Here is an 18,858-nt window from a genome sequence, read left to right as displayed (position 1 = left end):
ATTCTTGAAATACTAATTCAAAGTCTTTCTCACACCTGTAAGATATTGTGGATGCATAAAGCGGCTAAATTGCTATAATGTCAATTGATCTTTGCAATATCTCTCAAATTAAGAATGGAGAAAGATAAACTAATTCAATATGGCATCCACAAGTTATTTTGACCATAAATAAAATAAGGTGAGTAATCAGTCCAAAAGGTGAACATGACACAATTACCTTTGAATTGATGATGGCCAGATTGCTCTTGAACCCCTCTTGTTTGTTTTCGACTTGTCTTTCAATGTATCTTGGATTATGCAAATAGCTAACAACAAACTTTCTCCATCAGCTACTAACCTTGGCTTCACCAAGTTCTGAAACTTCAACAGCCAAAGTAGTAGCCATACCAGTCAAACCGGTTTGGGATTCTGGTCAAACCGGTCTGTCCAGGATGTGCCCCTGGCATTGCTAAACATCGGTCTTTTCTTATGAAAATGTCTTTTTGGACACTGTGACCTGATGTTCATTGTTCCAGAGTGCTAATCCTAAATTTTTATGCCTAGATACATGACTCATTATAAAGTTGAGATGATCCTCTAGATATATATCAAGAAAAACATCTAGTGGCTCATTTAAACATAAATGCCTGCTGCACCTCCAGCAACAAGTCATTAGATATTTTTGCATGCTTTCCACCCATGGATTCCAAAATCTCTAGCCTGAATAGAAAAATTTCATATTTGGCTTGATTATTGATGCTAAACACTCCAACCAGCTAAAGGTCTCAAAACAACACAATTTGGTGAAATAAACATAGCACCAATATTTTAAAAACACTTTGCAAGCCGATTTAAAAAATACAAACTCCATGATGATAAATTACTCCTTTTGCTAATATCTTGCCCCCGAGCATTTAAGCCATCAACAAAGTCATAAATGATCTCTCATCGAGAGGCTATCACTTTAGGATGATGACCAAAGGTATTCATCGCCCGTATGTGTTGCCAAGGATGATAATAAAATATCATCCATAATGAATTAATCCATAAGAGTATGCGCAACCGAAATAAAAGTGTAGAGAGATATATAAATTCAAGAATTTAAACCATCTCTAGGAACTAAATATTTTGGCTTTTGAAAATTAATGGCAAGATTTATTGCAATTTAATCAATATGCATAGCAACTTGGTGATAACCCTCTGTGATATAAAGACCCATATGACCAAGGATCAAAATAAGAGTGTGAGGGATGACCAATCATATCCAAGGATGAATTCCAAGACATAGGCATATATGACATTTGTAAAGCAAGTGGATGAGGTAATGACCAATAATTTTAATGATTTGGTGCAAACCTCAGTTTTGAAGATCGTCTTTCGTATCTTTTCTTCTTCTTCAATTGTTCTACACCTTTTGCTTGAGCATCATCCTTGTTTTGAATCTGAATGCTTCTTTTAGGAGCCCATGCCATATTCCTTTTTCTCAGCTCTTGAGCACTAAGCTTCTGTAACTTCTTCTTCTTCTTCTGCCAATTTGATAAACTAAGTGGATGGCTTGGCTTTGCTTCAGCTTTGGACAACAGCGATTTTCCCTTGATTTTTGAATTTGTCAACTCCTTTTGTTCAGATTTGGCACTTTGAGGATCAACGGCTGATATTTTCTTTCCTTTGCCATTAGTAACCGAAGTGCTTAACAGATTAATCGACTTTTCACTAATTGAATTCAGATATGAACTCTTATCTTTGCGACCATTTCTTTGCACTCGATAAACTTGCTTGACAACCCTTTTCTTCTTTTGAACACTAGACCGGTCCTTTTGCTCAAGACAATCATTTTCAACATATGGTTGCCTTGCACATGATGGTTCTCTTGGAGCTGCATACTCTACATGATATGGTCTAAAATATGAAGGAGTATGTGCCCATGGATCATTTCACCCCATGATGAGTAAGGATGAAAACTAGTGGGATGTGGAGCATATGAAACTAGCATTGATGGCCCAAAAGGAGGATATGATGCCATTGAATAAAAAAATTTCCTTTGCCAATTCCAATTCTCAGAATTAAGTTTAGGAGATAATCCTGATGGTTTAACATGACTTGACCGATTAGCACGCTTGGCCTCATTACCTTTTTGATATTTAGCCAGAAGTTCATCAAATGTGAGCTTCAGCTTTTTACCATTGTGCTTAACATGGTCTTTACCTCCATTCAGCACAGGATGTTCAGATTTTTGACATCTCTAAATCCTTCAGACTAGAACTGGTCGGACCGGTTTGGGACATCGGTCTGACTTGATTGGCCGAACTGGTCAGACCTGTTTGCCAAACCGGTATGACTTGTTCGCTTAGCACAACAGGAGCAATAGGTTCTTGATTTGATGGAGAAAAATCCGTTTGTGCCCCCCAAGTAACTTCTAGGATTTTGATAGGCTCATCGTCCGTGATAATTGCTTGAACTTGCAAGTCATGGACGATGTCCTTCTCATCACTTGGGAGCTTCAAATCTTCCTCTTTGGCAATTAAGTTTGGATCTTTAGATGAACCAGTTGACTCTAACCAATTTAATGAGCCTTTGCAATCAAGACTAATTGTAGTCAACGTGGTGAAAGCTTTAAGGCCAAGCAAGCAAATGTTCCAAATTTCTCACCGATCCATTCAGCTATACCTCTCCTTGTGCTTCTCATACCCGATGCTTTAGAGCTTATCACTATGTTAGCATAGGATTTCATGATGACTCTCAGTTTTGATCTTTTGCTTTTAAATCTAGAATGACCATAAGCAAACCATGTAGAGAAAAACTTTGGAAATGACGATGGAGAAAATTTAAATGCTAAAGTATTACTATGATCAGCCTTTCTAACTTTCACAATGCATTGGCTAAGACAATCTGAAGGCATACTACTACTAGCTAGCAAGTAAATTACTATCCTTAATCGATCTCTTGGAATTATTTGTGATAGAATCACTAATAGATGAATTAACTGAAGATATATGATCTGATTAGGAATTACTTGCAAAGCATACCTTGTCAAATATATTGGAGAGACGAGGAACCTTGATGTGGATGATATTGTACTTCTCTTGATAGCAGCCCACAGCCACATGCTGCATGGACCGGTCAGACCGGCTTATCATACCGGTAGAACCGGTGCTCCCAGATGTTGACGACAGTTAGCATGCCAAATTGTAGTTTTTCCCTTAGAGATTCCCCCAAGGTTTATCAATCCACAGAAAAAGGGATTTGCGTGCTTAACTAAGCACTAATCGATGTAATCAAAAGGTCTTTATATAGGATATGATTATGCTAACAAAAGAACTAAGCAATCTAGATTAAGATGGAGAGAGTAAAGGTTGTGAACAAGATAGATTAAATGCTTGTCCTAGGGATCTAGGATCACTTGTAGATGCAATCGTCATGCATGAATGAATTAGATCTAGGTGTTATCGTGAGTGATTGTGAACCATGCCCAAAACTTTCTCACCCGCAATACTGTCACTACACCGGAATACTCAACTATCGGAACATAAGAACACATCAAGATGATTATTCTAGGTAAGAAAATAAGCAACCCAAAGTAGGGTTGGCTAGCCTTTACATGAAAGAGCATTATCAAGATTGATTGATAACAAAATAGGTCTTAACCAAAGGTTCGGCGATTACGAATCAAGATCTCCATACAACCCCGAGGACAAACAAATGTATTACCCCATGATCTTACACATGTTGACAAATTTTGGGGTAAAGGATGCCCTGTAGATCAACCTGTCCGAAGATGATGATGAACGGGGGAAGGGAAGACCCAGGCCGATCGACCTGGCCACCTCTGAGCCGATCGGCTAAGGGGGTTTCCTCCTCCCCTGGTGCTCCTCTTCGCGTGGCCTCCTCTGAATCCAATCTTCTCTCCGTTTTTCCTACTTGTAGCGGCGGTGGATGGTGTTTATGTGGTGATTTCCTCTTCTTTCTAACTCCTCTTTCTTGAAGTCCATGAGGGGATATTTATAGTGTCCAATAGGCGGCGGCTCTGGATCAATGTCATGAAAAAAACCTAGAGATCATCGTAGACTTCACGCTAAAGAAACGGGAGGTCAATCGGGCGCTGCAATGGGTCAGGCCAATCGGCCTAGAGGGTCCCAAGCCGATCGGCCTGGGGGCTTCCTGGCCCTTCTAGCCCTCTCCTTCCTCATACTGGCTTCCCTTGACGACCCATGTCCAAATATCCATTAAGATCTTTATACAAACCCCCTTGATTATGTCGTATTTCCTGCCAAAATACTTTATGGTTCAAAATACAACACATGCAATAATGGGGTTATTTCAGGTGCCAAGTGGTAGGTTAGTATAAGAATAAGCATGAAAACACTAGTTAAATAGCACTAAAAGTGTGTCAATAACGAGCGTCAACAATGCCCCCACGCTTAGCTCTTGCTCATCCTCGATCAAGTCATGCGACTATAAACTTCTCCAGCAGGATTGAACAAAGATTTTGAACTAAACCTGAGCAAGGAGTCAAGTACCTAGCCTCCAAACAAAATATCAGAGGAGCAGCGAAGATAATCAAAGTATGGGTGTTCAAAGATTTATCTAAGCAAAGATTCTCCCACAGCTATTATTCAGAACCAAGTAACTTTAGGAATCAACTACACTTACTTTCTTACTTTCTTTGGAGGGTTTTTCTTTCATCATAAAACCATCTCCCTGCAATAAAATTGAAACAAGAATTCTTTTCCAGGTACTTACATGTGGCTCAAATGAGTGGTGGCTATCCTACTTATTTGCAAGCTCTCGTCTCTCAAAAGGTCACTCAATTATACGGTGGAGCTTGGGTATGGCTAGCTAGAATCAACACTTGTAATATAGAATTAAGAAAACTCTCTAACGGTTGCCTACCTTCTGAGCCAATGATCAAAAGAATATCCATATAATATGAGGTTTTCAAGGATGAGAAGATATAGAATGGTGGACATGTGCAAAGGCAAATAAAATAGTGACTCTGAGGCACAAGCGATGTCCTCATCATCGGATTGCACATGGTTGGAATGAAAATCCGTTCCAAAAATAATGTCATATTTCTTTGCACTTCTCTTGATCTTCATGACAGTAAAAACTCCTCCTTTATTTCTTTCTTCCTTTTCACTATTATTTCATTTTCTTTTTCTCAATATGTTTTCTCTTTCTTTCCTTTCTTTCTTTCTTTCATTTTTCATCTCTTTCTCCGAACCTCCTCTAAACACCACACCATAAAAATTAGTTTTAGATCCTTCCAGAGGCTTTCCACAATTTTTCTACGCGTGAACCGAGGCAAAGGAGCCCCATGTTGATTGGCCTGGAGGGGACCAGGCCGATCGGCCTAGCCTCTCCTTTCCTCCCCTTTGGCTTATCTTTCTGGTGAAGCTTCCTTATCTTGTATCTTTCCTTATTTTTCATAAAACTTGACCAGAAATAAAACAGATCTGTGTATATTGGGTTGTGTTCAAGGAATAGGTAATAAAATTGGGAAATTTATGATTCAGGTTTAGGAATTCAGTAGAAAATATGATTGTTCCAGTGAAGAAATCTCATTACTGAATATTGACGAGCCTAGCAATCAGAGATGGTAAAAAGGATATGATCGGTGCTCAGAATTAAAGCAAACCAAGAGAGAACGATCCTAACTCAATTCAAAGCGTCAAATCTTGCTTTTGGTGGTACAAATAAATCTTTCAAGGCATTGGGTAGCATAAATAATAACTCTCAATCTGGTTAAAAGATCTTGATCAATCTTGTTTTTACAGAGGTTTTAGATAAGCAATAAAATTTTGAGTCACCTCCAATTCAAGTCTTACTCATAAAGCATAATCAAAACCAAAGCACTTGATCATCATAAAGCATGGGTATTGTATAAACAAACCGATTACTCAATTCCACAACAGAGATTTAGAATTCAGGATAATGCTCATGATACAAAGTTGCACAGACAAAATAAAGACAAGCAAGCTAAGGTAGACACTAAAAACACTCGCACCATCCTCAAATTTTATTCATGCTTCTTCTCACAAAGACGCTAAAGTTGCGATCTAGTCCTAAGTCTTCCCAGAAGCTTAAGAAGACTACTACTTTATCTACTTTTAATTAAAATAAAAACACTAATTTAGACTCTCACACGACTCGACTCGACCAAACTAGATCCAAAAACTTGTACAAGTGATGATCTCCCCCCACCCCACGCTTAAAATCTATGACGTCCTCATCGTAGCCACATGAAGTACAAAGGGAAAGGCGCTTGCAAACACACTAGTGACGCTACCCGCACTGCTTGCATACCGGATGGTTGCTGCTTCCTTCGTCATGAGCTCTATTCTTCCTCTTGTTGCCACATATCCCGAAGAGCTTTCTCATGTTCCTCTACAAGAACTTGAAGTCATCCTCCTGACAACGATCATTGTCTTCTACCTTCTGATCCAGACCTTACAAGGCTTCCATGATGTCGCCGATAGTGTTGAAGAGGTAATGGATGTTCTTCTTACAAGCGGTACAACACGTATGATAATGCTCGTCTAGTTCATGCTCCTCTGGTTTTGGCTCGTCGTCTTCGAGATCTTTTTTTTTTGCCCTTATCTTGATGGTAGCCATCTTGCTCCTTGCTCTTCTTCTTATCTTCACCCCAATCCCAGTACGTGTTGTCATCTTCTTCATCATCATGGCCTGCAGCACCCCACGATCTGGGGCTCATATCGTCCTCCCAATCGCTATCACCTCCATAGTCAGCCGGCGAGTACTCGGACGTGTTCTTCACATAGCTCTTGCGCTTGATCCCGAGGAACCTTGCTGAACGCCTTGTGGGAGCGACAACAATCTCCTTCTTCTTCTTATATGCTTCATCATCACTTGAGAGGACGATGAACTTGCGATCTGCGAGCTTTCCAGATGGCGTCTTGCCTCCAACGTGATGCGAGCATTACGAGCGGTCCTTGGCGGAGTTTTCGGACTCCACTCGCACCTCTTGGCTTCCATGTGAAGGGTGAAGGTGGCGGCCAAAGGAGGGGGTGGTGCCGATAGGCATGGGGAGGTCAGGCCGATCGGCCTAGCCTCCTCCTTTGCCGGCTGTTGCCTCCTCTCGTCTCCTGAGCTTCTGGACATCGCCATTGCACTTTTTTTCTTCTGGTTTGGTGGATCTGAATTGCTTATGTAGATGCGAAAGTTTCGCTCCATACCGTTGTTTGCTTACTATGTAAAATCTTGGTTTATGTGTTTAGTAAAAAAAAACTAAAACCAACGACTCTTGTGGATTTTGATTTCTGAAGTTTCCAATTTCCGCGTGATAAATGAACGATACACTTAAGATGTAGCTTAACCAAATGTGTCTTTTTTATTTTAAATATTTTTTTATATTCCAATAATAGTTTATGCTTATCAATAGAAGTCGTAAGCTCTACGCGCGCCCAAGCGCGCGCAAATTACTACTGAAAAAGAAAAGAATCAGGTGTGAAAAAGAATCTACGAACCTCCACCGTCGTCACACTGTCGACGGCGTTAGGTGAGACACCAATGGCCAAAGAATCTACGCACAGATGCTTATTGGCGCGAGATCGTGACTCTAGCTAGTTACCGAGTGATGATCGGTCGATTCCGATCCTAAGCCGAAAATGACCCACGATCCGACCGATCTGCAGGCTTGCGATGGACCTTTGTACTCGATCTCAATCGCAAGTTCCAGGACGGCCAGTCTTTGGTTCAACGAACATGTCGACTGAACCACTTGGCCGGGAACTTGGCCAGGTTCATCGGGGACGCCAGGACGAGAAATCAACCACGTCCGGGTGCGGGGTGTGAAAGTGTACTTGAACTGGTAATTAAAATTAAAAATCTTTCTTAAGACCAAAATTAAAAAAGATCGGAAAAAAAACAATTCACGTCACTATCCGGGTGCACTAGCAGCTAGACGTGCCGCTTCCCTCTCCCCAAATCCACACCTACTTCAAATGAGGAGGGTGTGGGTAGAAAATTATATACTCATTAGAAATGAATAGAATAAGGTACAATTAATCAATTGGATATATATATATATATATATATATATATATATATATATATATATATAACAAAGTTAATTATCCACCTCGGAGAGAGTAAAAAATGAATATTAATTATTTAAATTTAGATGTGAATAAGGTTTGCCTGTACCCTCTCGAGTGGTGGGTTCACTGGCAACGCCAGAGAACAACGTATCCACCAATCATCACACACAGCCAGTAGTGGGGGTGGGCCAAGCAATCAGGCACCCGGCAGTGCGAGCTGATGCCTGATGATGGTGCTACCAACAAACTGACTATAAAATGTCTGATTTGAAAGGGATTGGCCTCGATATTTTATTAGCTCCCCGGCTTTTGTCACGACACGTTAGCATGCGTGCCTTCTAGAAGCTAGTCCGGGTATTACCGCTAGAAAGTTCCCGAAATGAAGCATTTACCACCGGTAAAGCTCATTTTTCTTTATGATGAGTAGAACACGGTACCAACATTGACGACCGATTGGTTGGCTCCCAAAATCTGCCCTGCCAAACTAGAGCGAGTCCATAAATTTTGGCATTCGCTTGGTTGGCAATCAATTAAGTCCTATTCTAAAATTCTTGCCTAGGTTTTGATATAACATGCCCTATATTTTGGTCTACTCAAATTTTAGTATGGTAAATTTTGGACACCAACAAATCAGGCTATTATTTATCTTATCTCTTTCTCAGTTTCATTACACAGCAAGGGAGTAATTAAAAGGACTGTATATACAATGAATGTGAGCATAAAATGTATAACTAGAAATATATTGGTGCTGGTGCATGTCGATATGCTCTCAATTAGAAGTTGGAGACAGGTTATGCTTAGGGTAGTCCCAACCCATGATATCTGTGTGTCTATACTGCCACATAAGTAAGACATCACTTTAGAAATTACATTCTACAACCTATGATTTCTTAGTGTGGATCCTTAATTAATTCATCATCTCTCCTCTCAATTCCTCATCAATTATGAAGACACCATCTTCTTCCAATGCAAATTTAACACTGTCTAGGATTTAGGTTCTCGTGCTGATACTGAGTCTTGCATGAGACCCAGTTTCTTGTTCTTCCAATTCTCTCTTATTTAATATATAATCACATAAGCAAAAGATTCTATGTAGCTGCACAATTAATACTATAGAAACCATCCTAATCGGAGGAGGGTTGGGACTGCTCTTGCCTAACATACGGTGGCCTATTCCCCATTTGCCTAACCTGAAAATCGAAAGGGAGTGCATGACAGGGCAAACACTAGCTAGTGTTGCCTGCATCAATAATCGTCCATGATTATATGGAGGTAGCATGACTTTTTTAGGCGTCGTGTCCTAATCAATCAGAAAAGAAAGCCAACCTAATCGCTATGGGCCGCAACCACCGATGCGACTATGCGAGTATATGGAACCCGTTGCTACTCCCCCACTATATATCGTGGAGTCTGATGGCAATCCAACGGCAGACGAGATTTGCAGCGCAGACTGAGCGAGTACTTGGCAGGCCGATCAGCTCGTTGATAGCAAGCTCACTCGTCAGTAAGTAGCAATCAGGATGGCGTCGGAGAAGAGCAAGATCCTGGTGGTCGGCGCCACCGGGTACCTGGGCCGGCACGTCGTCGCGGCGAGCGCGCGGCTGGGCCACCCGACCCTCGCGCTCGTCAGGGACACGGCGCCGTCCGACCCGGCCAAGGCGGCGCTGATCAAGAGCTTCCAGGACGCCGGCGTGACGCTCCTCAAGGGCGACCTCTACGACCAGGCCAGCCTGGTGAGCGCCGTCAAGGCCGCCGACGTGGTCATCTCCACGCTGGGGTCGATGCAGATCGCCGACCAGACCAGGCTCATCGACGCCATCAAGGAGGCCGGCAATGTCAAGGTCCTTCCTTTTTCTTTAATTTGTTCTTGCTTGAGCGCCTTCTCATGAATGCCGCCATCAATGTCTTTCTTCCGGCATGCTCGTTGTCACTAGATAAAAAGCTAAATGAGATGGATATGCAGAGGTTCTTCCCGTCGGAGTTCGGGCTGGACGTGGACAGAACGGGCATCGTGGAGCCGGGCAAGACCATCCTGTCCGGCAAGGTGGCGATCCGGCGCGCCACCGAGGCGTCCGGCATCCCCTACACCTTCGCCGTGGCCGGGTACTTCGCGGGATACGCGCTGCCCAGCGTCGGGCAGCTGCTCGCCCAGGGACCCCCCGCCGACAAGGTGCTCATCCTCGGCGACGGCAACGCCAAGGCCGTGTTCGTGGAGGAAGGCGACATCGGGACGTACACGGTGCTCGCCGCCGACGACCCCCGCGCCGAGAACAAGACGCTGTACATCAAGCCGCCGGCCAACACGCTGTCGCACAACGAGCTCGTGGACCTGTGGGAGAAGAAGACCGGCAAGACGTTCGAGCGCGTGTACATCCCCGAGGAAGCCGTGCTCAAGCAGATCCAAGGTCAGAACGTGCCTTGCTGCCTCGATCGATCATCGTGGAATCGATGGCGTGGTTAACAATTGTTTCTTTCTGGTGCAGAGTCGCCGATGCCGCTGAACATCATCCTGGCGATCGGGCACGCGGCGTACGTGAGGGGGGAGCAGGCAGGCTTCGAGATCGATCCGGCGAAGGGGGTGGACGCAAGCGAGCTGTACCCCGACGTCAAGTACACCACCGTCGATGAGTACCTCAACAGGTTCCTTTGAAGAAGACGGCGCGCGTGACGTGTGGTTGGTTGTTGGTGCTTTGCCTACTGTCACCTGTACTGCTGAAGCACAGCATGCGCGATAGTACCATGTGTCTCTGATCGATCGAGGGTACCTGCACTGGCCAGGTCCCGTCAATTCCACGCCAATAAGATCCGATCCCTTTCGTGATCCAGTTTGTTGCATTGGTATGTACCACGACTTTTGTAATGGACGGTCCATTTGTTAAGTAATCTCCTGGTTGATCGGTCGGCTTCCGGATCCTATGATCTTCCAGAAGAAGAGAGACTTCCGATATTTGAGATTAGCCGTCTGATCTTGCGTGCAGCCTTTTTCCTCCTCTGTGAACCCTATCACCGCCTGCCACCATCTCTTGCTCGCGCCACTTATCGACGCTCGCTCCTCCACCATGTTACAGTCCTAGTTTGTGGTGTGTGGGTGTGTGTGTGTGTGGGGGGGGGGGGGGGGGGGGGGGGGGGTTGCAGCGCTTGAACAAAGGGAGAGTGATCGAGGGAAATATAATTGCTTTCTTTTTTATTTTCAATGAGTCCATATCCCTCAATTATATCGGGAATCTTTGACTTCATGACTAAGACAACTCGGATTGGATCCTTATGGATAGAATCCATTCTTACTTAACTTCTGTTCGTAAACAACCTAGGATACTTATCTCTAAGAGTGATATTTAGATACTAGGTGCTAAACTTTAGCACATAGGATGTTCGGATGCTAATTAGGAGGACTAAATGTGAGCTAATTATAAAACTAATTGCAGAACTACTGAGCTAATTCGTGAGACGAATCTATTAAGCCTAATTAATCCATCATTAGCAAATGGTTATTATAGCACCATATTGTCAAATCATGGACCAATTAGGCTTAGGGGGTGTTTGGATACAAGGTACTAAACTTTAGGAGGGGTCACATCGGATGTTCGGACGCTAATTAGGAGGACTAAACATGAGCTAATTATAAAACTAATTCGCGAGACGAATCTATTAAGCCTAATTAATCCATCATTAGCAAATGGTTACTGTAGCACCACATTGTCAAATCATGGACTAATTAGGCTTAATAGATTCGTCTCGCAAATTAGACTCCATATGTGTAATTAGTTTTGTAATTAGATTATATTTAATACTTCTAATCAGTATCTAAACATCCGATGTGACATGTCATAAACTTTATGACCTCGCGTCCAAACAGGCCCTTAATAGATTCATATCGCGAATTAGACTCCATCTGTGCAATTAGTTTTATAATTAAACTATGTTTAATACTCATAATTACTATCCAAAGATCCGATGTGACACATGCTAAACTTTAGGTGGTGTATCCAAACACCCCTGAGGACCCGGCGGAGTTCGGCCTGGACGTGGCGCGGACGGGCGTCGTGGACGTGGAGCCGCACAAGTCCCTCTTGTCCGGCAAGGCCGCCGTCCGCCGCGCCACCGAGGCCGTGGGCATCCCCTACACCTACGCCGTCGCCGGGTACTTGGCAGCCCTCGCGCTCCCCTCCATCGGGATCGGGCAGGGAGAGGACAAGGCCGTCATCCTCGGCGACGGCGACACCAGAGTGCCGTTCGTGGACGAGGGGGACATCGCGACGAACACGGTGCTGGCCGCCGGCAACCCGCGCGCCGAGAACAAGACGCTGCACATCAGGCCGCCGGCCAACACGCTGTCGCGCGACGAGCTTCTGTCGCTGTGGGAGAAGAAGACCGGCAAGGCGTTGCAGCGGGAGTACATCCCCGTGGACGCCGTGCTCAAGCAGACCCAAGAAGGTCAGTGCCTTGTTGGCTCGATCGATCATGGTGTCGGACTGTCGGGGGATAACATCTGAATCTATATCACTGTGGATGCGTGGTTAATTAAAATATGCAATTCATTTCATTCAGCTGAAGAGGCGGCGATGCCGCTGAACATGATCTTGGCGATCGGGCACGCGGCGTACGTGAAGGGGGAGGAGGAGGCCGGCTTCGAGATCGACCCGGCCAAGGGGGTGGACGCAAGCGAGCTGTACCCGGACGTTAAGTACACCACCGTCGACGAGTACCTCAACAGGTTCCTCTGAAGGACGAGACGAGAACAATATGCACCTTGTAATTTTCATCATTTTTGGTAATTTAAATTGTCAAGGATTGGTGATCTAAGTCGACAAGGAATGATGTGTCAATATAAGATCACGATCAATATTAAGATGCGTCAAGAACCGGAATAGCACGCGGGCGATTTATACAGGTTCAGGCCTCATGATTTGAGTATAAGAGTTTTTTCTATTACCGTGAGCACAAACAATTTGGTATTTAGGTCAAGATGCAACCCAAAAGCCCAAAAGCTTATGTGTCTCGTACATCGCCCCATGATGCGTACATATACCGATCGAGAACCACTTTTGTTGTCGTAGTCGGTTATGAACTCCTACTCGTATACAAGTAGATCAATTCGTCGGGATGATGTGTATGCTAATAAGACTCGACAGTACGAACTTGATCTTGAATTGAGCAATCTAAAACCTTTCTTTGACGCTTATTTCATTATCATCACTCATCATTAGCCCCCAAGCTCTATCCAGAATTCCAAATTAGGCTGAGCGGATCTGGCCAAATTTTGCTTTTGCCGACCATGGACTCGGCCACAGTTGACGGGAAGTTACCTTAGTTGAAGACGCCTGACTACTAAACATTATCAAATTTTGCCATTTTTGTTGATGAACTCTACTCAATGTTGTCTTTGTTAGTGGAATAATTTCCCAGTGCAGAGGAGAGAAAGAAATGAAAAAAATGACCACTGCTTTAGGCATAAAATTGGTCCAACTCTAACCACATCCAAGTTTAAAAAGAGCATCCACTCCCCGTCCGTGTCCACAAGCCCACAATGGTAATTTAAAATTTCTCTTCATGCACCGATTTCTCTTTTTTATTTCTTCTTACATAAATTTTTGTTCATCCCCAGATTTCCAACCGTGTTGTAAAAATATCCCGATATCGCTAACACAACGGAGGCGGAGGAGACAGAAAATCTCGCTAGAATTGGTGATAGGGCGAAGAGAAAAGTTTTGAAGTGGGTGGAAGAGAGCAAGATACTCGGGCACAATATAGCAATTCCGAAAAAGTAGGCCAAACACAAATGTCGTCATCCTTGAACAATGACGACACCAAGGTTTCGGCCCATAATGTCCAAGTCCGGAAACACAACCAGGTTCACGCTTCACCACAACCATCAGTCGACGAAACAAAATATCGATGGAACCAGCTGTGAATGTGATACTCGATCAGACCATTATATACAGTGGCGCTGGATGCCAATCAGACGCCAAGCGAGTTTCTGAGGTTCTGTCGGGTAGTGACACAGGATGGCGTCGGAGAAGAGCAAGATCCTGGTGGTCGGCGCCACCGGGTACCTGGGCAGGCACGTCGTGGCGGCGAGCGCGCGGCTGGGCCACCCGACCTTCGCGCTCGTCAGGGACACGGCGCCGTCCAATCCGGCCAAGGCGGCGCTGCTCAAGAGCTTCCAGGACGCCGGCGTGACGCTCCTCAAGGGCGACCTCTACGACCACGCCAGCCTGGTGAGCGCCGTCAAGTCCGCCGACGTGGTCATCTCCACCGTCGGGTCGCAGCAGATCGCCGACCAGACCAGGCTCATCGACGCCATCAAGGAGGCCGGCAACGTCAAGGTCCTCGGCTCCTCGCTCTCGTTCTCACCGTCCATCCATTTGTCAATCCCTGGACACGCATTCTCACTAGCTAGATGGTCGTTGTGTGTGCAGAGGTTCTTCCCATCGGAGTTCGGCCTGGACGTGGACCGGACGGGCGTCGTGGAACCGGCCAAGACCATCCTGTCCGGCAAGGCGGCGATCCGCCGCGCCACCGAGGCCGCGGGGATCCCCTACACCTACGCCGTGGCCGGGTACTTCGCGGGGTACGCGCTCCCGACCATCGGGCAGCTCCTCTCCCCGGCGGCGCCTACGGACAAGGCGATCGTCCTCGGCGACGGCAACGCCAAGGCCGTGTTCGTGGAGGAAGGCGACATCGGGACGTACACGGTGCTGGCCGCCGGCGACCCGCGCGCCGAGAACCGGACGCTGTACGTCAGGCCGCCGGCCAACACGCTGTCGCACAACGAGCTCCTGTCGCTGTGGGAGAAGAAGACCGGCAAGGCGTTCGAGCGGGTGTACATCCCCGAGGAAGCCGTGCTCAAGCAGATCCAAGGTCAGCCAGTGCGTTTGGCTCCGCCGGGGAGAGGAGCTGTGGGAGCGTTTGGAACGTGTGTGTTTGGCTAATTGACATGGCAAATAATTGCGTGGATGTGCAGAGTCGGCGATGCCGCTGAACATCATCCTGGCGATCGGGCACGCGTCGTACGTGATGGGGGAGCAGGCCGGCTTCGAGATCGACCCGGCGAAGGGGGTGGACGCGAGCGAGCTGTACCCGGACGTCAAGTACACCACCGTCGACGAGTACCTCGACAGGTTCCTCTGAAGAACGAGACGCGAGTGATGTGTGGACGTGTCTCTCTGGCTGCCTGTTTCTCAGGACAGCAGCCGGAGGACGAGCTGTTTACGTTGCTAACGATGCCTGATGCTATGCTGCCTAGCGATTGCTTTGTTTTGTGATTTCTTGTAGACTGCTTAATCGATGAGAAGATTTTCTGTATACCATTGAAAATTGAAACCGTCGATGTCGAGCGCATACCCAACCCAAGCCTAAGCGGCCAAGCAGCCGGCCGACCCGAACCTGGTACGCCGGCTTGTCGCGCAGGTTCCGTGTCTGGGGTCTCCCCTGCTCCGGAGGTGGCTCGGGGCGCTCGCCAGGGCGCGGTGCCCGTGGAGGCCGCTGCGTCTGACGTCGGGCGCACGGGCGCGGAGGCAGGAGCAGTTCCGCCTGGAACACCTTCGGGTCCAGGTACGCGAATGTCGTGCCGGAGTCCACGATGGCGCCCCCCGCGCTCCGCAGGCATTTGGCGGAGAACGCCCGCTCCGGCAGCCGCACGGCCTTCCTGCACTACCACGCCGGTCAGGGCCATGTCGCCGGCCGCGCTCTTGACCAAAGGGCCGGGACGTACTGCATCCCGACGGCTTTTGCCACCGCCACCGTCGCCGAGAACCAGCGAGCCGTTCACGGGGGCGTTGTCGTCGAACGGGCGGGAGAGCAGGCAGACAGGCAGAGTAGGAGAACTTGCTGAGCTCCCCATGCGTGGGCACGGACGGCGCGCGGCGCCCGAATCCCGCGAGCTTGCGGTGCGGGGCGCGGCCCTGTGGCGGCGTGGGCGGGTTGATGGGATCACCGAGAGATGTTGCCGTCCGTTTTGACGCCGTACGTAACTGTGGCATACTAGTATTAGTTAAAAACTACTACTAATAACAGCAATGGCGGGATAGAAAGTTATAAGCGATCGGGTAAATTTTGCATCGATGTACAGTAGGTCTTACTGTTTGACAACACTTTACTTCAGAAAAAATTGCTTTACTTCACCAACTCTAAAAATTTCGCAGCCAAACGCGTCTAGCTCCAGCAACTGCGGCTCCAGGAAAAAGGTGGAGCAGGGGGTAGATCCACGTTTTTTTGGAATACCTCAAGAGGTGCTCCAAAAACCCCCTTTTCTGACCTCCTCATGGAGTTGGTAGGTATTTATCGGTGTTTTAACCCAGCAACCTATCAAGGGAGTACCCGAGATAGTGTTTTGGTTGGTGGGTGTCGCTGAAATGAAGTAGTCGATGGTGACGCAGGGACACGATTTAGATAGGTTCGGGCCGCTAGATCGCATAATACCCTACATCCTGTGTGTTGTATGCTTGTATTCGATTGAACTTGTTTTGAGGGGGTCCCTGCCCGCCCTTATATATCGGGGGAGCAGGGTTATATGGTAGTCTTTGGTACAAGAGTACTAGTCGGACAAGATTACAGAGTCCTACTCTAACTTGGCAGAGTAGTTTCCTTGTATTCCGACTAGTCCTTCAGAAGTTCCATGTAGTCTACATTGCCCTGTAGCGTAGTCCTCATGTTCTGATACGTCTCGAGTACATCCCCTTGAGTGGGTCCGTACAGATCTTCTGGTGGGCTCGGGGATGTATGGTCGCCAAGACCACGAGTACTTTGTAGTCAAATGAAACAGTTCCGAGTACTCAGCAGACGTTGCTCGACTAGTCTTTGGTGCTCGTTGAGTACTTCTGTCGTGGCTAGTCTTCGAGTACTCGAATGCTATCATGCGGCTGGAAGGTACTCCTGCCCCATTCTGACATTGGTTTTGAGTAGTTTGTCTTCAAGCCTTAATATGGAAGTGCGACGAAAATCGCACTTCATATGGAGTAGCCCCCGAGCCTTAGGTTGAATCGAAGAATCAGGCTGAGGGTCAAACTGAATTTGCTTCGTCTTTCCTTAATCCCTGAAGAAAAAGAAATTTTTATCCAACAGGCGAGGTGTATGCAGCCCTCGAGCACTTGATCGATTACTTCCAGGTGATGAAGGGGTCAATCATGATCAACGTGACCGTTGGACTTCAATATCAAGATAAATCTTGAGAGTATCAGACCGTTGCGAGATTACCGGCTGTGTTCCTAGAATCGTGGAGCTGTTTTAGATCCGTTGCGCTGTTATAAAAGATAAGGCCGGTAGCCTCCATTGTTTATGCTTCCAGCCATTCGCATATGTCATTCTCCATCTTGACAAAACCCTAACGCCGCCACTTGCGTCGTCGCCGCCGCCACCATCATCTGAAGTAAGCAACTTTAAGTGTTATAGTAGTTTTCTCCTCCTCCTCTTACACGCCCCATGGTGATGCATGTGAAGATGGGGAAGAAGACTGACAAGTCCAAGGGAAAAGCTATAAAAGAATCGATGAAAGATTCCAGGAAGGGGAAGCAGCCGCAGCTTCCTCCACCCAAATGTGGGCCTACCGATCAGACTGCTTTGCCAAATCAAGCATCCACTTGGAAGATGTCCACCATGAAGAAGGAAGCAATCCAAGAGTTGGTGGATGTAAAATTGCTACAGGAGGAGGTTGTCGTGAATTGGAGGTGCGCCTATGCCAATGCCTAGAACCTTGAGGTCCATCCAAAAGAGACAGTGATTTGGGCTCATTTTGTTGAGAGAGGACCTGCTATTCCAACATCGGATTTCTTCAGAGGTATCCTCAACTTTTACGACATTCAGCTTGTTCATCTGAATCCCAATGGGATACTGCACATTGCAATCTTTGTGTATCTTTGTGAGGCATATTTGGGAATACAACCCCATTTTCAATTATTTTGTAAGCTTTTCTGCTGCAAGCCCCAGCCTAGTCAAGATAGAATGGCAGTACTCAGAGGCGCAGGGTTTCAGCTAAGGGACTCCGAAGTGTATCTGGAATATGAGACTCTGCCGTCCCATGGTGTCTAGAAATAGAACTGGTTTTATATTGAGAACCATGAGCCTCCAATGCCAGTGATTACCGGGTACCGCCCGAAGTACTCGAGCAAGTGGCTTGAAGAGCCTAGCATTGAGGACAATCATCAAGTGGCTGAGTTGTTGCAGATGATAGCAACATTGAAGAAAGCAGGGCTGACAGGGATAAATGTAGCAGCCAGCTTCTTGAAGAGAAGAGAACAACCATTGCAGTTGCGCTAGACTTGGGGCTACGAGTCCTCAGGCTTTGATGATCCATCTTGGATGTCTATTGAAGATATATCTAATGAAGCGGTTGAAGACTTGTTGAGCAAATTTTTGAAGAATTTTCAAGGAGTGCCCGAAGTTGATGAGTCCATTCAGGAGTTTGACAAATGGTATCAACCCAGAGAGGTAACTTGCTTTCCTTTTGAGTACCCATAATTAATAGTCGTTATGTTTGCCAACCAGTAATTCCTTACGCAGGAGGATGTCCTTTTATACTTTTCTCCTCCTCCTCACCCTGATGCTGATGGTGCAAAGAACGTGAAATCTGTGTACTACGTGCGCTTGCCTGATGATCCCTCAGAGGAGGAGGAGGAGGATGGGGACTCTGAGATGCTTGGCGGTTCAGATTTTGCATCGTCTGAGTCCGAGTTGTCTGATCATGTTTCCCTATGCAGTCTCGAGTTCTCAAAGGATATAAATTTAGAACCGATACCTTGAAGCATCCAGCGGGAGATGTTGGTGATGGAGAGGTCCAGGCTCCAATGCCAAAGAAGAGACGGACCGTATTGCATAAGCGATCTGT

The 18,858-nt window shown here is 46.4% G+C and overlaps 3 protein-coding genes across 3 annotated transcripts; all 3 read left to right on the top strand.

Annotated features, from left to right (window-relative positions):
- The first annotated feature begins 9,446 nt into the window (after nt 1–9,446).
- On the top strand, nt 9,447–10,919 carry LOC117858521 (isoflavone reductase homolog IRL). Its single transcript, XM_034741595.2, has 3 exons — nt 9,447–9,877; nt 10,000–10,441; nt 10,520–10,919. The coding sequence occupies exons 1-3, from the start codon at nt 9,557–9,559 to the stop codon at nt 10,684–10,686; spliced, it is 930 nt and encodes a 309-aa protein (XP_034597486.1). The 5' UTR covers nt 9,447–9,556; the 3' UTR covers nt 10,687–10,919.
- Nucleotides 10,920–10,951: 32 nt separating this feature from the next.
- On the top strand, nt 10,952–12,851 carry LOC117856149 (isoflavone reductase homolog IRL-like). Its single transcript, XM_034738582.2, has 3 exons — nt 10,952–10,996; nt 12,014–12,470; nt 12,585–12,851. The coding sequence occupies exons 1-3, from the start codon at nt 10,952–10,954 to the stop codon at nt 12,758–12,760; spliced, it is 678 nt and encodes a 225-aa protein (XP_034594473.1). The 3' UTR covers nt 12,761–12,851.
- Nucleotides 12,852–13,986: 1,135 nt separating this feature from the next.
- Nucleotides 13,987–15,341, top strand: LOC117858522 (isoflavone reductase homolog IRL). The gene is made up of 3 exons (XM_034741596.2): nt 13,987–14,362; nt 14,456–14,897; nt 15,001–15,341. Exons 1-3 carry the CDS (start codon nt 14,042–14,044, stop codon nt 15,165–15,167), a joined length of 930 nt encoding a protein of 309 aa, XP_034597487.1. The 5' UTR covers nt 13,987–14,041; the 3' UTR covers nt 15,168–15,341.
- Nucleotides 15,342–18,858: the final 3,517 nt, after the last annotated feature.

This window comes from Setaria viridis, chromosome 5, assembly GCF_005286985.2.
Source record: "Setaria viridis chromosome 5, Setaria_viridis_v4.0, whole genome shotgun sequence".
NCBI lineage: Eukaryota > Viridiplantae > Streptophyta > Magnoliopsida > Poales > Poaceae > Setaria > Setaria viridis.
Note: the sequence above shows the minus strand (reverse complement) of the source record. Positions and strands in the feature narration are given on the sequence as shown.

What these genes read in the sequence shown, in the direction of transcription:
- LOC117858522 (XM_034741596.2), top strand. Translation starts at nt 14,042, where the DNA reads ATGGCGTCGGAGAAGAGCAAGATCCTGGTGGTCGGCGCCACCGGGTAC. An exon ending in AGGAGGCCGGCAACGTCAAG is followed by an intron (nt 14,363 to 14,455) that starts GTCCTCGGCTCC and finishes TTGTGTGTGCAG; the next exon opens with AGGTTCTTCCCATCGGAGTT. An exon ending in CGTGCTCAAGCAGATCCAAG is followed by an intron (nt 14,898 to 15,000) that starts GTCAGCCAGTGC and finishes GTGGATGTGCAG; the next exon opens with AGTCGGCGATGCCGCTGAAC.
- LOC117856149 (XM_034738582.2), top strand. Translation starts at nt 10,952, where the DNA reads ATGATCTTCCAGAAGAAGAGAGACTTCCGATATTTGAGATTAGCC. An exon ending in TCCGATATTTGAGATTAGCC is followed by an intron (nt 10,997 to 12,013) that starts GTCTGATCTTGC and finishes GCTAAACTTTAG; the next exon opens with GTGGTGTATCCAAACACCCC. An exon ending in GCTCAAGCAGACCCAAGAAG is followed by an intron (nt 12,471 to 12,584) that starts GTCAGTGCCTTG and finishes CATTTCATTCAG; the next exon opens with CTGAAGAGGCGGCGATGCCG.
- LOC117858521 (XM_034741595.2), top strand. Translation starts at nt 9,557, where the DNA reads ATGGCGTCGGAGAAGAGCAAGATCCTGGTGGTCGGCGCCACCGGGTAC. An exon ending in AGGAGGCCGGCAATGTCAAG is followed by an intron (nt 9,878 to 9,999) that starts GTCCTTCCTTTT and finishes ATGGATATGCAG; the next exon opens with AGGTTCTTCCCGTCGGAGTT. An exon ending in CGTGCTCAAGCAGATCCAAG is followed by an intron (nt 10,442 to 10,519) that starts GTCAGAACGTGC and finishes TTTCTGGTGCAG; the next exon opens with AGTCGCCGATGCCGCTGAAC.